Raw genomic sequence first — 19,579 nt, forward strand, 5'->3', positions numbered from 1 at the left:
TCGCTATTATTAAGAAATGCAATTAACTAAATGCAGGTTAAAAGCGTATAGAATATTAGAATCTATACTATAGATGCGGATTGTTCTACATTTGTTTTATTTAAATGTAGGTATCAGAATATTCATTGTTATTTTTGTAAGTATTAGCCATTAAGACGTACAAATTATAATATTACAATACAATATTCAAAATTCAGTTTGTAGGAGATGATACTGTTTAAAATAGTTGTAAAATATAGTAAATTATTAAGCTGCGTACACTGCATTAGCGAGCCGAACCTCTTGCGAAGTGCGAACTATTTGCGAACCGTTCGCACGAATCCATTTACCGTCGGTTTTTTTTGACCAACTTCTAGCAAACTTGGTACAAATTTGGACGTCACAAACGGTTTGCAAAAGATTCGGCGGCTTAACAATATTGTCTATTTTAAGTTATAAATATAGAAATCTGTTGTTGTTGAATTATAATTTATAAGTAATTTGCGGGGAAAACCATAAACGACCGTTGCGTCCACCGTACTCCGCACTGCCCATGTTTATCGTTCGGGCACGGCGTTCGTTGGCCGTCGGCCGTCTGTCACGCACTCACACGACAATCGACAATACGACATCGGACATACATATTACATACACTGATACAAATGTCAAATAATTACAATTACATTGCAGATTTAACCAAGTATTCTTGTCTAAATGCATTTTACATTTTAACATAAAACATTCAACATACGTATTCGTCACTTGTAATAATTAATAATTATTATACTGTACGTTTTATTGTGTCGTTCGTTTTTTACGATGGAAGTCATAATATAAAAAATATCTGCAGTTTACAGTTCACGAACACATGTTTGTCTACATTTTGGTAAGTATACTTAAGTTTTTATTATCGTGCTCATTATTGTTAATTGTTATTAATATTAGGTATAAATTATTGTAATCACCTACTAAAACGATGTAGACAGAATCAGAATGAATAGTTAAGCATAAAAATAATAAGTTATTTAATATAAACAAATAGGTATTACATTTTGTATTACGTATATTGTTATTTCTATGTAATATGTTATAAATATATAGTGACGGGCCAGTTTCATTATACTGCAGGTGATATTATTAAGTAATTCATTTGTTTTACTAAGTATATTAATATGTAACAATGTAAAATTATATAAATTAATTATTGTGGTTGGACTCCCTACTTTCACTATAAGCTTATTGTTTGTGTATTAACTTTGTTGGTTACCTACACATTTTGACCGTTGCTACAATCTGTAAAATATGTAAATACAAAATGTATATAATATAGTGTTCTTAAATTGAATTAATTTAAATATAAAATATATTAATACCTATTGGCTATTACTTAAGCAAGTTGTTTGATAACTTATAAATATATAATATACCTAAAATGTTTAAGTACTAGCCATGGTGGTGTAAGTAGCTGATAGTGTAATAAGATTATAATATAATATATAAATCATATTATGTTCAGAATTAATATTAATGATAGGAGTTGGAATAGTCTGCTATTGGTAACAATACTCTGGACGTACAAATTTTTAATTACAATTTACAGTTAACTATAAATTTGTTTTTCCTTTTAAAAAGGTTATTGGATGAAGTAAAAATTGAGATATTCGCAAGTTGACGATTGTAATGTACCTATAAACATAGTACATTTATGTCAATAATTTATATTTTTAACAACTTAAAAATTATAAATTTACAGCTTCAGACGCCACGATAAATTATTAATTTATATCAATTGGGATTTTGGTAAGAATAAACAAATTAAATTTACAATTAAATATTAAGTAGATAATTTTTTTTTTTTTTTTAATAAATTAGTTACCCTAAAGAAAATTGCAGTATACTGTTGCTGATGAATTCAATGCTTGGTATTGAAGTATAATTATTATAGAAATTGTATATTAGCATATTATGCTTTTATCATTTATTATATTTATATAAGTTTCCAGACGCCAACAAAAATATAGGTACACAGTATTATTTTTATATTATTTTCAATGTAAATTTTATTTAAGTTAGTAATAAGTTTAATTTATTTGTTTTACAATAAATTATTAATAGTTTGAAGTTAGCTGGTAGGTAGTAAAGTGTTTTCATATCTACTATTATTTACACTAGTAGGACTTTTCTATAATATATTATACATATAATAATAGTCATTCTTTTATTTTATTTTAATGACAAATATGTCTAGTAAATCTGAAAGTAAATCTACTAAGCGTAGAAGATATTTGAACGATATGGAAACTATTGATTTTATTGTTGAAAATCAAGAACAATTAAACTTTTTCCCACAATCAAGTACATCCCAAGATAATGGTAATAATTTGGTTGTAGAAAGCCATGCTAGACCATCTCCCAGCGTAATTGGTAATGATGATCACCTTTCTAACAGTCTTAGTATTGATACATCTACCTTTCCTTTTTCAAGTATTAATTTTGATAACAATAATGTAGACATATCTGATTATGGTGATCTACAAAATGAATCATGTAGCTCCGATTCAAATGATGAATGTTTAACAAATGCTAATAATATTTTATATGATGATCAATGTTCTATTCTTAAACTTATTGCTAATTGGACAATTGAACATAATATTACATTATCTGCACTATCTTCTTTATTAAAGGTTTTAAAAAATCATAAATGTTTTAGTTATTTTCCTGTTGATGCTAGAACGGTGTTGAAGACACCTAATAAACCTAACAAAATTCAAACTGTTCAATCAGGATATTATTACCATTTTGGTATTGCAAATGGTTTAAAATCTCATTGTAATTTTTCAATTATTAAAAAAAATATAATTAAATTGGTTGTTGGCATTGATGGTTTGCCTTTGACAAAAAGTTCCTCAAGCGCCTTTTGGCCAATTCTCGCATATGCTCGGTACAGTTCTTTTAAATCTAATGTGTTCATAATTGGTCTTTATTGGGGGAAAGAAAAACCACAAAACAGTAATTTATTTTTAAAAAATTTTGTTGATGAACTTAAACTTTTAGCAGAAAATGGTTTGGATACTGGTTATGGTAAAAAGTATGTGAAGGTAGATACATTTTGTTGTGATACTCCAGCCAAGAGTTTTATTTTATGCACCAAAGGTCATGTTGGATATTATTCCTGTCCAAGATGCACCGTTGAAGGTGAACGTATAAATAATACCATGTGTTTTCTAGGTACAAATTTTCGCAATAGAACTCATTTAGATTTTATAAACCGTATTGATGATGAACATCATATAGGCAATACAATATCAATTTTAACTGAAATACCTTATATAAATATGGTGGACGATTTCAGTATTGATTATATGCATTTAGTATGCTTAGGTGTTGTTAAGAAATTGATTTTATTATGGTTGGGTATATTTAAAAAATCTCCTGTACATGTTCGCATACAAAGCCGATATGCAAATATAGTTACCAATCGTCTCTTATTTAATAAAAAATATGTAACTGTTGATTTTTCAAGAAAACCTCGGGGATTAAATGATGTAGCGAGATGGAAAGCAACCGAGTTTAGACAGTTCTTACTTTATACTGGACCTATAGTGCTAAAAGGAATTTTATTGGATGAATGTTATATTCATTTTATATGTTTACATGTAGCCTTTAGAATTCTATTATCTTCTAATAGTACTGAAAAGTTGGTAAATTTTAGTAAAAAAATGTTGATACATTTTGTTGAAAAGTTTGAAGAAATTTATGGATCTCAATTTTCATCTCAAAATATCCATGGATTAATCCATATTGTAGATGATTATAGGAAATTTGGCTCCTTAGAGGAATGCTCTTGTTTTCCATTTGAGAACTACATGAAGTTTTTGAAAAAAATGGTAAGAAAACATGAGAGACCACTAGAGCAAGTAATAAAACGCTATCAAGAATTTTTAACCTTTAGTGAATGTAAATTAAACAATCCATGCAATGAAATAATATACAAAAAAAAGCATGTTAATGGACCTTTACTTGAACACTTTACTACCTCTCAGTTCCAAATAATTGTTAAAAATAGAATTAAAATAGATATAAATTCTGTTTCTGATTGTTATATAGGGTTTGATTATGATAAAAAATTATGTATTTTTAAAGTTATAAATATTTGTAAAGATTCTATTAATGGTAGAAATGTATTTTTGGTTAAACAATTTAATAAAATTTGTTGTTACTTTAAAAAACCTATTAATAGCTTAAAGTTAGGTATAGCATTAGTTGATGAATTATCTGAAGATTACACAACAATTGATGTAGAGTTAACAGAATTTTCTAAGTATATGATATTAATTGATAATGATAATAATAATGTAGCATACCCCATTTTACATACTCTTGATGTTATTTGATTATTATTTGTAATACAATTATTAATTTTATGTGTATGTTATAACATATAACCATAAATAAATTGATCTTATTATATATTTTATTTACTTTTTATTATTACAAATTCTGAGTTGATAAAATACTTAATATAATATTTATATATATTGAATAATTGATAATATCTAAATAATATGTATAGGTATCCTTATAAATTGTAATTTATGCTATGATATTTATTGTTTAACAAACATTATTTATTGTTGTATTATTATAGTATTAGAATATGGCAACCTATTCAGTAGTTCACTTTTATGGTGATGACTCTGTAGAACCTGTACCCAGTTTTTGGTTCACAAAGAATGGAACTTGTGCGTGGCCAAAAAACAGAGCTTTGATTAAGAAATTTGTACAACTTAAAACTATTCCTAATGAAATTGAATTTGATTACCATGAAGCAAGAATTCTTAAAAAAAATATCAGTAAAAAATATTATTTGATAACAAAATTCCTAACTATTAAATACTTTTAAAATTTGATACCTTTTTATACTATAGAATCATTTGGAGAAGCTAATAATTTGGCAGAAAAAGGGTGTAATCAAAGTGACCTGTCAGATATTGGTGAATTAAAGTCTAAGAGAAAATTAAAAGTAAAAACCAATAACCAGTCATATTCAGATTGTCCCGAGTATTCAGGTTATTAATTTTATTTGTTCTCCTAATTAAATAATAATATATCTGTATATTTTAATTTATAACACTTATGTATCACAATTATTATTTTATTTAGATTCTGATGATGAAAAATTCAATAAAAGTAATAAGTCTGATCGTACATTAAAATATGCAGGTTGGTCTCCTTCTCCAAAAAAGTTGAAAAGTAAGTTTTTACTTGTAATGTATTATAATAAATAAATAAATATCTATTGTATGTTATTTTGTACGTATAATATATATGAATATTTTTTTTAAAGTGCTGAAAAATCAACAAAGACCATCGATAGTTAAACAGCTGTCTTATGACATACCATCAAATTTGACTGATAAGTATAAGAATGATGGTAAGTCATAATGTATTTGTTATTCACTAATAATTGCTACAAATGATTTATATCAATAGGATAGATGTATTATATATAATCATGTTTTGTTTTTACAGTACCAACATTTAATTTAAACTATTATGATAAAATTAATAGTAATGAAGAAATCATTGAAATTCAATTAGAATCTTCTGATGTTCATCTTGGTAAATATTATTTTTTTTAACAATAAAGTTATTATTTATTTATTTAAATTTCAATTATATTTTAACAGATGAAAGAAGTTCAGAAGTATGTATCAGAACACCTAAACTATTAGACATATCTACAGAAGCTGTTAAAAATAGTACACCACTAGGTAATTCTTCAGTTTGATTTAAAAATATACTTTATATTTATATTTACAAATTTCATACAGGCACAGATTATCAAAAAGAAACTTTACATATGTTGACATTTATCAAACATGAATTAAGACGTATCATAAACAATCAAAGGGATATGGCTCAAAGACTTGATTTTATTGAAATACGTTTAAATAGCATGCCAACAAAAGATTCTTCTATGAATGGGATATCCTCATCATTATTAAATGATATGACTTGTCCGTTACCCATCGATAATATGGCAGATCTTGATACATTGGAAAATAATATTTTGGGAGAAGGTACATTCCGCATAAACTTGGTAAGAAACTAAACTATCTTTGATTTACTTATAAAATGGTTGAAATATTGAGTTTTAATTAATTATAATTTAATTTTTGTAACTAAATAAGTATAGTAATTTTAGAGTAATCGAAGAAACAAGTAAAAGTTCTGTGCTAAATAATATTATAATACGCTAGGTATTCATAATAATATTATATAATACTATTAAAAATACTAGCTATTATTTTATACCTATAAATATTTCTAAAAAAAGCAACTAAGTAAAATGATTATCATGGATATATTTGTCGTATAATTTTAGAGGATGCTACCCATGCATTTGTTGTCTCTGTCTTACACACGTACGACATATCAAAATTGTGTTCACTAGTTTCTATAGTTTTGATATTAGAGTGAATTGACCTTTTATACAATTTTTAGATAATAACATTATTTGTGCTTAAGCGTTGGCTTTTACTAAATATGTATTTTAATTTTCAAGAGAGATATGATCATTTTTAATTTTTGATATTTCACATACCCATATTTTGCTTTAAAATGAAAAAATTTAAAAATCGCCAACGCTTAAGTACAGAGAATGTTCTTACCTAAAAGTTTAATAATAGGTCAACTCACTCTAATATCAAAACTATTGAAACTAGTGAACAAAATTTTGGTATTTCGTATGTGTGTAAGACGGAGACAACAAATGCATGGGTAGCATCCTCTTAAGGACTTGGAAGATCATGGCCAAGTTTCTTATATGTATACCTACTGTCTAATATTTGTTTACTCAGTTATTAAAGTATAAAGGATAAGTTGTTTTTATTTTCATTTATTTCCTTAGTTTTGAAATTTGAGAGTTTTGCCTTTACAATTATTTTAATATATTTACATATTTTTAGGTGAATGAACTATCTTATATTGGTGGAAAAAATGTTAAATCGATGGTAAAAAGGCTTATGGCTAAGTTATTTAAAGATGAGTTACTGAAAGACTTCTCTTATACAGGGAAAAAAGGAAAACAGAAATTTTCAAATTTAGCAACTTGTTCAGTAATATTTGGTAAGATGCATAATAATTATATAATATAACTATTGATTTTATTGTGTAGTAGGCAGTGGTGTAGGGAAAATATGATTATTTTTAAGCAATGGTTTTTAAAAATGTATGGGTGGGTGTACCCATGATGCTTAATTTAGTAAAATTTGTAAGTCAATAGTGCAGATAATACATGCTCAGGCTACATAACTACTATAATCATTTATTAATATGATATTTTATTATCAGGTACAATATAATAATAACAATGTTCATTTATTATATAAATATAATTCATTTTATAACTAAAATAAAATGTGTAAAATATATCTTATTAAATCAAAATTTAAGATAACTAATAGTTTACATGCAATAAAATAAATAACTATAATAATGTACACACATAAATTTTAGTAAAACTATTTGCAGATTTGTAAACATATAAATGCATATGTTTTAACATGTTATATAAATGGCCATCAGGAAGAATATATTATATATCCTCATTCAACATAAATATAATCTTTTCTCTTAACCAAAAATAAGTTAAACACACTAATGTGTAATTTCTGTTTAGTTATAATGTATAATGAATACTACTTATATGCTATATTTACCTATTATTAAAACTTTCTTATTTAATTTTTAGATGCCATCAAAACTCAAGAAAAGTTTAAACACAGTACTCAAAATGAAATGGAAGATATTATTAAGTATGTACTTGCTCAAGCTCCATTTAATTTGAAGAGGCAAATTGAAAAAAAAAACTAACCTTTATATTTTTTATCATCCATACTAATTCTTTTATTTAAAGCTGTATCAATTTTTTTTTAATCCAAGTTGGAATATTTTTTTTTTAAGCGATTTAAATATATTAAAACTTAAAAGTTTAAAATAAATAATATATTTTATACAATGATATATTGAATAATATTTTTTTTTTTTTTTAGATTGGAATTTCTTTTATTTTTAACTGTTTATTTTCTTTTTGAGCACATATACAGTGCAGGTTTATTTAAAAAAGTATTTATATATTATAATTTACAATACCTAGACATTAATTCCTCATTTAATTTTTATATTATGTGTACTTAATTTTTGATTGTATAATATTAATTAATGAAAATAAAATGTTAATTATTATTAATTGCAGTTGTTTATTTTATATTTATTTAACATTTGTTTTCCTCGTATTCAATGTAAGTTAACGTTGATGGTACATTAATTAACCATTACAAAATCATAAATAAATATAAATTTATAAATATTAATTATTTAATATTGATTAAATATTTTTTTTTTACTTTGATTAATAATTATACAAAGGGTTCAACCAATATTTATTAGGAATTATATAATATATAAAAATCTTTTATCTATGAAAATTTAACATTTGTTTAATATTGAATACTTTTTTGAAATATTTATTTAACTTTGTATAAATATATCATTGCTGTGTGGGAGGTTACAAGTGGGTCACTGTAATGGATGGTGTTAAATTTGAATTCAATGATATAATATCATTGTATAAGAAAAACGATTCTGAGCGAAAACGGTCAGTCAGCCTATGATTTTACCAAGTATATTTGATGATATTATTGTGAATAAGAAAAATTTTTATGAAATTTGCTATTTTTCGTGATTTTTCCGTATTTTGTCAAAATTTGAACTTTAAATGCATATAAATAAAAACTGTGACTAAGGATTTTTCATTTTTTTCATCTGCCTTTGAAATAATAACCTAGGAGCCTTCTATTAAATTTTCAAGCTTTTTTACTCAACAGATAAAATTTTATTGATATTTATAGAAAAAAAAACTAAAAAAATTGAAAACTGACAGTGGCCGTAAACAGCTCAAAAAGAGTCAAAATATTTTGTAAATTTTATGGTGTATAGAAAATGCTAATATAAACATTCAGTCAAAATTTCATGTCCCTACGGTCATTTGTTTTAGAGTTGCACCAAAAACCAAAATCGATTTTCTTGAAAACAGATTTTGCGTAAAAATTCCCGTTTTTCCTTAATTTTTCTTTTGTTTTTACTTTTGACCCCCCCAAAGTACCAACTAGATTCACTTTCCTATCAGAAAAGTTACGATTGAAGAAAATCCAAGCACTTTTACTAGATATTGTAGACCAATTGAATATTAACAAATTAGCACAACAAAGGTCAAATTTAAAAGAACGTAGAATACAATTTTAACTGTTAATTTTTTTCAAAGTAATTGTTATATTAGTTTTATATTATTATGATTTTTGTTTACAAGGTTAATTTTAATAAGATTTAATAAGAATTATTTTATGTTTTATATATATTTAATATGTGTTAAAATATTTGTATTTGAATACCTACCCATCATGAGTATATTGTACATACCTTTTTTTATAATAAAATCTTTTATCTGGTTATTCATTATATATTTATAATTTATAAATAAAATTCAAAAACATGAAGTATGAAATGATAAGAAAAAAAAGTGGATGTCGCTCTGCTGTACAGTAGGTTACAAGTGGGTCACTGTAATGGATGGTGTTAAATTTGAATTCAATGATATAATATCATTGTATAAGAAAAACGATTCTGAGCGAAAACGGTCAGTCAGCCTATGATTTTACCAAGTATATTTGATGATATTATTGTGAATAAAGTAATTTATATATAACCTATTTACGTGGATCCTTGTTTTAAATTTTCAATCCTTAGCCATAAAAGTTAAAAATTTATAAATTTTTAACCACAAAATAATTAATAAATTATAAATTTGATAAATGTTGTCAAAATTTGAACTTTAAATGCTTTTAAAAAAAAATTGTGCCTATGTATTTTTAATATTTTTCAACTGCTATTAGACCGATATATCAGGAGCCTTATATTAAATTTTCACGCTTTTTTACCCAACAAATAAAAATTTATTGATATTTATAGAAAAACAAAACTAAAAAAATTGAAAACTGACAATGTCCGTAAACAGCTCAAAAAGAGTCAAAATATTTTAAACATTTTATGGTGTATAGAAAATGCTAATATAAACATTCAGTGAAATTTTCAAGTATCTACAGTCATTCGTTTTTTAATTACAATAAAATAAGAAAATTGTTACATGAGAAATCGAGTAAATATCAAATGTTGTAAGAATATAAATTTCAGACGCTCATAAAAATTTAATTTAAGTTTCTTCTAGACATTTTTTTTTTTTTTGATAAAGGTAGAAAAACTTATGAGTAATCTTATATTACAGTTTCAAATCTTAGATTTAAAAAGAAAAATTTTTATGAAATTTGCTATTTTTCGTGATTTTTCCGTATTTTGTCAAAATTTGAACTTTAAATGCATATAAATAAAAACTGTGACTAAGGATTTTTCATTTTTTTCATCTGCCTTTGAAATAATAACCTAGGAGCCTTCTATTAAATTTTCAAGCTTTTTTACTCAACAGATAAAATTTTATTGATATTTATAGAAAAAAAAACTAAAAAAATTGAAAACTGACAGTGGCCGTAAACAGCTCAAAAAGAGTCAAAATATTTTGTAAATTTTATGGTGTATAGAAAATGCTAATATAAACATTCAGTCAAAATTTCATGTCCCTACGGTCATTTGTTTTAGAGTTGCACCAAAAACCAAAATCGATTTTCTTGAAAACAGATTTTGCGTAAAAATTCCCGTTTTTCCTTAATTTTTCATTTGTTTTTACTTTTGACCCCCCCAAAGTACCAACTAGATTCACTTTCCTATCAGAAAAGTTACGATTGAAGAAAATCCAAGCACTTTTACTAGATATTGTAGACCAATTGAATATTAACAAATTAGCACAACAAAGGTCAAATTTAAAAGAACGTAGAATACAATTTTAACTGTTAATTTTTTTCAAAGTAATTGTTATATTAGTTTTATATTATTATGATTTTTGTTTACAAGGTTAATTTTAATAAGATTTAATAAGAATTATTTTATGTTTTATATATATTTAATATGTGTTAAAATATTTGTATTTGAATACCTACCCATCATGAGTATATTGTACATACCTTTTTTTATAATAAAATCTTTTATCTGGTTATTCATTATATATTTATAATTTATAAATAAAATTCAAAAACATGAAGTATGAAATGATAAGAAAAAAAAGTGGATGTCGCTCTGCTGTACAGTAGGTTATAAGTGGGTCACTGTAATGGATGGTGTTAAATTTGAATTCAATGATATAATATCATTGTATAAGAAAAACGATTCTGAGCGAAAATGGTCAGTCAGCCTATGATTTTACCAAGTATATTTGATGATATTATTGTGAATAAAGTAATTTATATATAACCTATTTACGTGGAGCCTTGTTTTAAATTTTCAATCCTTAGCCATAAAAGTTAAAAATTTATAAATTTTTAACCACAAAATAATTAATAAATTATAAATTTGATAAATGTTGTCAAAATTTGAACTTTAAATGCTTTTAAAAAAAAATTGTGCCTATGTATTTTTAATATTTTTCAACTGCTATTAGACCGATATATCAGGAGCCTTATATTAAATTTTCACGCTTTTTTACCCAACAAATAAAAATTTATTGATATTTATAGAAAAACAAAACTAAAAAAATTGAAAACTGACAATGTCCGTAAACAGCTCAAAAAGAGTCAAAATATTTTCAACATTTTATGGTGTATAGAAAATGCTAATATAAACATTCAGTGAAATTTTCAAGTATCTACAGTCATTCGTTTTTTAATTACAATAAAATAAGAAAATTGTTACATGAGAAATCGAGTAAATATCAAATGTTGTAAGAATATAAATTTCAGACGCTCATAAAAATTTAATTTAAGTTTCTTCTAGACATTTTTTTTTTTTTTGATAAAGGTAGAAAAACTTATGAGTAATCTTATATTACATTTTCAAATCTTAGATTTAAAAAGAAAAATTTTTATGAAATTTGCTATTTTTCGTGATTTTTCCGTATTTTGTCAAAATTTGAACTTTAAATGCATATAAATAAAAACTGTGACTAAGGATTTTTCATTTTTTTCATCTGCCTTTGAAATAATAACCTAGGAGCCTTCTATTAAATTTTCAAGCTTTTTTACTCAACAGATAAAATTTTATTGATATTTATAGAAAAAAAAACTAAAAAAATTGAAAACTGACAGTGGCCGTAAACAGCTCAAAAAGAGTCAAAATATTTTGTAAATTTTATGGTGTATAGAAAATGCTAATATAAACATTCAGTCAAAATTTCATGTCCCTACGGTCATTTGTTTTAGAGTTGCACCAAAAACCAAAATCGATTTTCTTGAAAACAGATTTTGCGTAAAAATTCCCGTTTTTCCTTAATTTTTCTTTTGTTTTTACTTTTGACCCCCCCAAAGTACCAACTAGATTCACTTTCCTATCAGAAAAGTTACTATTGAAGAAAATCCAAGCACTTTTACTAGATATTGTAGACCAATTGAATATTAACAAATTAGCACAACAAAGGTCAAATTTAAAAGAACGTAGAATACAATTTTAACTGTTAATTTTTTTCAAAGTAATTGTTATATTAGTTTTATATTATTATGATTTTTGTTTACAAGGTTAATTTTAATAAGATTTAATAAGAATTATTTTATGTTTTATATATATTTAATATGTGTTAAAATATTTGTATTTGAATACCTACCCATCATGAGTATATTGTACATACCTTTTTTTATAATAAAATCTTTTATCTGGTTATTCATTATATATTTATAATTTATAAATAAAATTCAAAAACATGAAGTATGAAATGATAAGAAAAAAAAGTGGATGTCGCTCTGCTGTACAGTAGGTTACAAGTGGGTCACTGTAATGGATGGTGTTAAATTTGAATTCAATGATATAATATCATTGTATAAGAAAAACGATTCTGAGCGAAAACGGTCAGTCAGCCTATGATTTTACCAAGTATATTTGATGATATTATTGTGAATAAAGTAATTTATATATAACCTATTTACGTGGATCCTTGTTTTAAATTTTCAATCCTTAGCCATAAAAGTTAAAAATTTATAAATTTTTAACCACAAAATAATTAATAAATTATAAATTTGATAAATGTTGTCAAAATTTGAACTTTAAATGCTTTTAAAAAAAAATTGTGCCTATGTATTTTTAATATTTTTCAACTGCTATTAGACCGATATATCAGGAGCCTTATATTAAAATTTCACGCTTTTTTACCCAACAAATAAAAATTTATTGATATTTATAGAAAAACAAAACTAAAAAAATTGAAAACTGACAATGTCCGTAAACAGCTCAAAAAGAGTCAAAATATTTTCAACATTTTATGGTGTATAGAAAATGCTAATATAAACATTCAGTGAAATTTTCAAGTATCTACAGTCATTCGTTTTTTAATTACAATAAAATAAGAAAATTGTTACATGAGAAATCGAGTAAATATCAAATGTTGTAAGAATATAAATTTCAGACGCTCATAAAAATTTAATTTAAGTTTCTTCTAGACATTTTTTTTTTTTTTGATAAAGGTAGAAAAACTTATGAGTAATCTTATATTACATTTTCAAATCTTAGATTTAAAAAGAAAAATTTTTATGAAATTTGCTATTTTTCGTGATTTTTCCGTATTTTGTCAAAATTTGAACTTTAAATGCATATAAATAAAAACTGTGACTAAGGATTTTTCATTTTTTTCATCTGCCTTTGAAATAATAACCTAGGAGCCTTCTATTAAATTTTCAAGCTTTTTTACTCAACAGATAAAATTTTATTGATATTTATAGAAAAAAAAACTAAAAAAATTGAAAACTGACAGTGGCCGTAAACAGCTCAAAAAGAGTCAAAATATTTTGTAAATTTTATGGTGTATAGAAAATGCTAATATAAACATTCAGTCAAAATTTCATGTCCCTACGGTCATTTGTTTTAGAGTTGCACCAAAAACCAAAATCGATTTTCTTGAAAACAGATTTTGCGTAAAAATTCCCGTTTTTCCTTAATTTTTCTTTTGTTTTTACTTTTGACCCCCCCAAAGTACCAACTAGATTCACTTTCCTATCAGAAAAGTTACTATTGAAGAAAATCCAAGCACTTTTACTAGATATTGTAGACCAATTGAATATTAACAAATTAGCACAACAAAGGTCAAATTTAAAAGAACGTAGAATACAATTTTAACTGTTAATTTTTTTCAAAGTAATTGTTATATTAGTTTTATATTATTATGATTTTTGTTTACAAGGTTAATTTTAATAAGATTTAATAAGAATTATTTTATGTTTTATATATATTTAATATGTGTTAAAATATTTGTATTTGAATACCTACCCATCATGAGTATATTGTACATACCTTTTTTTATAATAAAATCTTTTATCTGGTTATTCATTATATATTTATAATTTATAAATAAAACTCAAAAACATGAAGTATGAAATGATAAGAAAAAAAAGTGGATGTCGCTCTGCTGTACAGTAGGTTACAAGTGGGTCACTGTAATGGATGGTGTTAAATTTGAATTCAATGATATAATATCATTGTATAAGAAAAACGATTCTGAGCGAAAACGGTCAGTCAGCCTATGATTTTACCAAGTATATTTGATGATATTATTGTGAATAAAGTAATTTATATATAACCTATTTACGTGGATCCTTGTTTTAAATTTTCAATCCTTAGCCATAAAAGTTAAAAATTTATAAATTTTTAACCACAAAATAATTAATAAATTATAAATTTGATAAATGTTGTCAAAATTTGAACTTTAAATGCTTTTAAAAAAAAATTGTGCCTATGTATTTTTAATATTTTTCAACTGCTATTAGACCGATATATCAGGAGCCTTATATTAAATTTTCACGCTTTTTTACCCAACAAATAAAAATTTATTGATATTTATAGAAAAACAAAACTAAAAAAATTGAAAACTGACAATGTCCGTAAACAGCTCAAAAAGAGTCAAAATATTTTCAACATTTTATGGTGTATAGAAAATGCTAATATAAACATTCAGTGAAATTTTCAAGTATCTACAGTCATTCGTTTTTTAATTACAATAAAATAAGAAAATTGTTACATGAGAAATCGAGTAAATATCAAATGTTGTAAGAATATAAATTTCAGACGCTCATAAAAATTTAATTTAAGTTTCTTCTAGACATTTTTTTTTTTTTTGATAAAGGTAGAAAAACTTATGAGTAATCTTATATTACATTTTCAAATCTTAGATTTAAAAAGAAAAATTTTTATGAAATTTGCTATTTTTCGTGATTTTTCCGTATTTTGTCAAAATTTGAACTTTAAATGCATATAAATAAAAACTGTGACTAAGGATTTTTCATTTTTTTCATCTGCCTTTGAAATAATAACCTAGGAGCCTTCTATTAAATTTTCAAGCTTTTTTACTCAACAGATAAAATTTTATTGATATTTATAGAAAAAAAAACTAAAAAAATTGAAAACTGACAGTGGCCGTAAACAGCTCAAAAAGAGTCAAAATATTTTGTAAATTTTATGGTGTATAGAAAATGCTAATATAAACATTCAGTCAAAATTTCATGTCCCTACGGTCATTTGTTTTAGAGTTGCACCAAAAACCAAAATCGATTTTCTTGAAAACAGATTTTGCGTAAAAATTCCCGTTTTTCCTTAATTTTTCTTTTGTTTTTACTTTTGACCCCCCCAAAGTACCAACTAGATTCACTTTCCTATCAGAAAAGTTACGATTGAAGAAAATCCAAGCACTTTTACTAGATATTGTAGACCAATTGAATATTAACAAATTAGCACAACAAAGGTCAAATTTAAAAGAACGTAGAATACAATTTTAACTGTTAATTTTTTCAAAGTAATTGTTATATTAGTTTTATATTATTATGATTTTTGTTTACAAGGTTAATTTTAATAAGATTTAATAAGAATTATTTTATGTTTTATATATATTTAATATGTGTTAAAATATTTGTATTTGAATACCTACCCATCATGAGTATATTGTACATACCTTTTTTTATAATAAAATCTTTTATCTGGTTATTCATTATATATTTATAATTTATAAATAAAACTCAAAAACATGAAGTATGAAATGATAAGAAAAAAAAGTGGATGTCGCTCTGCTGTACAGTAGGTTACAAGTGGGTCACTGTAATGGATGGTGTTAAATTTGAATTCAATGATATAATATCATTGTATAAGAAAAACGATTCTGAGCGAAAACGGTCAGTCAGCCTATGATTTTACCAAGTATATTTGATGATATTATTGTGAATAAAGTAATTTATATATAACCTATTTACGTGGATCCTTGTTTTAAATTTTCAATCCTTAGCCATAAAAGTTAAAAATTTATAAATTTTTAACCACAAAATAATTAATAAATTATAAATTTGATAAATGTTGTCAAAATTTGAACTTTAAATGCTTTTAAAAAAAAATTGTGCCTATGTATTTTTAATATTTTTCAACTGCTATTAGACCGATATATCAGGAGCCTTATATTAAAATTTCACGCTTTTTTACCCAACAAATAAAAATTTATTGATATTTATAGAAAAACAAAACTAAAAAAATTGAAAACTGACAATGTCCGTAAACAGCTCAAAAAGAGTCAAAATATTTTCAACATTTTATGGTGTATAGAAAATGCTAATATAAACATTCAGTGAAATTTTCAAGTATCTACAGTCATTCGTTTTTTAATTACAATAAAATAAGAAAATTGTTACATGAGAAATCGAGTAAATATCAAATGTTGTAAGAATATAAATTTCAGACGCTCATAAAAATTTAATTTAAGTTTCTTCTAGACATTTTTTTTTTTTTTGATAAAGGTAGAAAAACTTATGAGTAATCTTATATTACATTTTCAAATCTTAGATTTAAAAAGAAAAATTTTTATGAAATTTGCTATTTTTCGTGATTTTTCCGTATTTTGTCAAAATTTGAACTTTAAATGCATATAAATAAAAACTGTGACTAAGGATTTTTCATTTTTTTCATCTGCCTTTGAAATAATAACCTAGGAGCCTTCTATTAAATTTTCAAGCTTTTTTACTCAACAGATAAAATTTTATTGATATTTATAGAAAAAAAAACTAAAAAAATTGAAAACTGACAGTGGCCGTAAACAGCTCAAAAAGAGTCAAAATATTTTGTAAATTTTATGGTGTATAGAAAATGCTAATATAAACATTCAGTCAAAATTTCATGTCCCTACGGTCATTTGTTTTAGAGTTGCACCAAAAACCAAAATCGATTTTCTTGAAAACAGATTTTGCGTAAAAATTCCCGTTTTTCCTTAATTTTTCTTTTGTTTTTACTTTTGACCCCCCCAAAGTACCAACTAGATTCACTTTCCTATCAGAAAAGTTACTATTGAAGAAAATCCAAGCACTTTTACTAGATATTGTAGACCAATTGAATATTAACAAATTAGCACAACAAAGGTCAAATTTAAAAGAACGTAGAATACAATTTTAACTGTTAATTTTTTTCAAAGTAATTGTTATATTAGTTTTATATTATTATGATTTTTGTTTACAAGGTTAATTTTAATAAGATTTAATAAGAATTATTTTATGTTTTATATATATTTAATATGTGTTAAAATATTTGTATTTGAATACCTACCCATCATGAGTATATTGTACATACCTTTTTTTATAATAAAATCTTTTATCTGGTTATTCATTATATATTTATAATTTATAAATAAAACTCAAAAACATGAAGTATGAAATGATAAGAAAAAAAAGTGGATGTCGCTCTGCTGTACAGTAGGTTACAAGTGGGTCACTGTAATGGATGGTGTTAAATTTGAATTCAATGATATAATATCATTGTATAAGAAAAACGATTCTGAGCGAAAACGGTCAGTCAGCCTATGATTTTACCAAGTATATTTGATGATATTATTGTGAATAAAGTAATTTATATATAACCTATTTACGTGGATCCTTGTTTTAAATTTTCAATCCTTAGCCATAAAAGTTAAAAATTTATAAATTTTTAACCACAAAATAATTAATAAATTATAAATTTGATAAATGTTGTCAAAATTTGAACTTTAAATGCTTTTAAAAAAAAATTGTGCCTATGTATTTTTAATATTTTTCAACTGCTATTAGACCGATATATCAGGAGCCTTATATTAAAATTTCACGCTTTTTTACCCAACAAATAAAAATTTATTGATATTTATAGAAAAACAAAACTAAAAAAATTGAAAACTGACAATGTCCGTAAACAGCTCAAAAAGAGTCAAAATATTTTCAACATTTTATGGTGTATAGAAAATGCTAATATAAACATTCAGTGAAATTTTCAAGTATCTACAGTCATTCGTTTTTTAATTACAATAAAATAAGAAAATTGTTACATGAGAAATCGAGTAAATATCAAATGTTGTAAGAATATAAATTTCAGACGCTCATAAAAATTTAATTTAAGTTTCTTCTAGACATTTTTTTTTTTTTTGATAAAGGTAGAAAAACTTATGAGTAATCTTATATTACATTTTCAAATCTTAGATTTAAAAAGAAAAATTTTTATGAAATTTGCTATTTTTCGTGATTTTTCCGTATTTTGTCAAAATTTGAACTTTAAATGCATATAAATAAAAACTGTGACTAAGGATTTTTCATTTTTTTCATCTGCCTTTGAAATAATAACCTAGGAGCCTTCTATTAAATTTTCAAGCTTTTTTACTCAACAGATAAAATTTTATTGATATTTATAGAAAAAAAAACTAAAAAAATTGAAAACTGACAGTGGCCGTAAACAGCTCAAAAAGAGTCAAAATATTTTGTAAATTTTATGGTGTATAGAAAATGCTAATATAGACATTCAGTCAAAATTTCATGTCCCTACGGTCATTTGTTTTAGAGTTGCACCAAAAACCAAAATCGATTTTCTTGAAAACAGATTTTGCGTAAAAATTCCCGTTTTTCCTTAATTTTTCTTTTGTTTTTACTTTTGACCCCCCCAAAGTACCAACTAGATTCACTTTCCTATCAGAAAAGTTACTATTGAAGAAAATCCAAGAACTTTTACTAGATATTGTAGACCAATTGAATATTAACAAATTAGCACAACAAAGGTCAAATTTAAAAGAACGTAGAATACAATTTTAACTGTTAATTTTTTTCAAAGTAATTGTTATATTAGTTTTATATTATTATGATTTTTGTTTACAAGGTTAATTTTAATAAGATTTAATAAGAATTATTTTATGTTTTATATATATTTAATATGTGTTAAAATATTTGTATTTGAATACCTACCCATCATGAGTATATTGTACATACCTTTTTTTATAATAAAATCTTTTATCTGGTTATTCATTATATATTTATAATTTATAAATAAAATTCAAAAACATGAAGTATGAAATGATAAGAAAAAAAAGTGGATGTCGCTCTGCTGTACAGTAGGTTACAAGTGGGTCACTGTAATGGATGGTGTTAAATTTGAATTCAATGATATAATATCATTGTATAAGAAAAACGAT

At 24.2% G+C, this 19,579-nt stretch overlaps 1 protein-coding gene and 1 pseudogene across 1 annotated transcript; both read left to right on the forward strand.

The window, feature by feature from the left end:
* Positions 1-19,579, forward strand: part of LOC132946090 (uncharacterized) — a 150,451-nt pseudogene that overhangs the window by 25,028 nt on the left and 105,844 nt on the right.
* Positions 492-7,937, forward strand: LOC132937031 (uncharacterized). The gene is made up of 12 exons (XM_061003859.1): positions 492-865; positions 1,612-1,779; positions 1,852-2,000; positions 4,631-4,835; positions 4,911-5,051; positions 5,146-5,235; positions 5,330-5,416; positions 5,515-5,604; positions 5,673-5,756; positions 5,817-6,085; positions 6,954-7,113; positions 7,739-7,937. The coding sequence occupies exons 4-12, from the start codon at positions 4,640-4,642 to the stop codon at positions 7,858-7,860; spliced, it is 1,239 nt and encodes a 412-aa protein (XP_060859842.1). The 5' UTR covers positions 492-865; positions 1,612-1,779; positions 1,852-2,000; positions 4,631-4,639; the 3' UTR covers positions 7,861-7,937.

Source organism: Metopolophium dirhodum, chromosome 1 (genome assembly GCF_019925205.1).
Source record: "Metopolophium dirhodum isolate CAU chromosome 1, ASM1992520v1, whole genome shotgun sequence".
Taxonomy (NCBI): Eukaryota; Metazoa; Arthropoda; class Insecta; order Hemiptera; family Aphididae; genus Metopolophium; species Metopolophium dirhodum.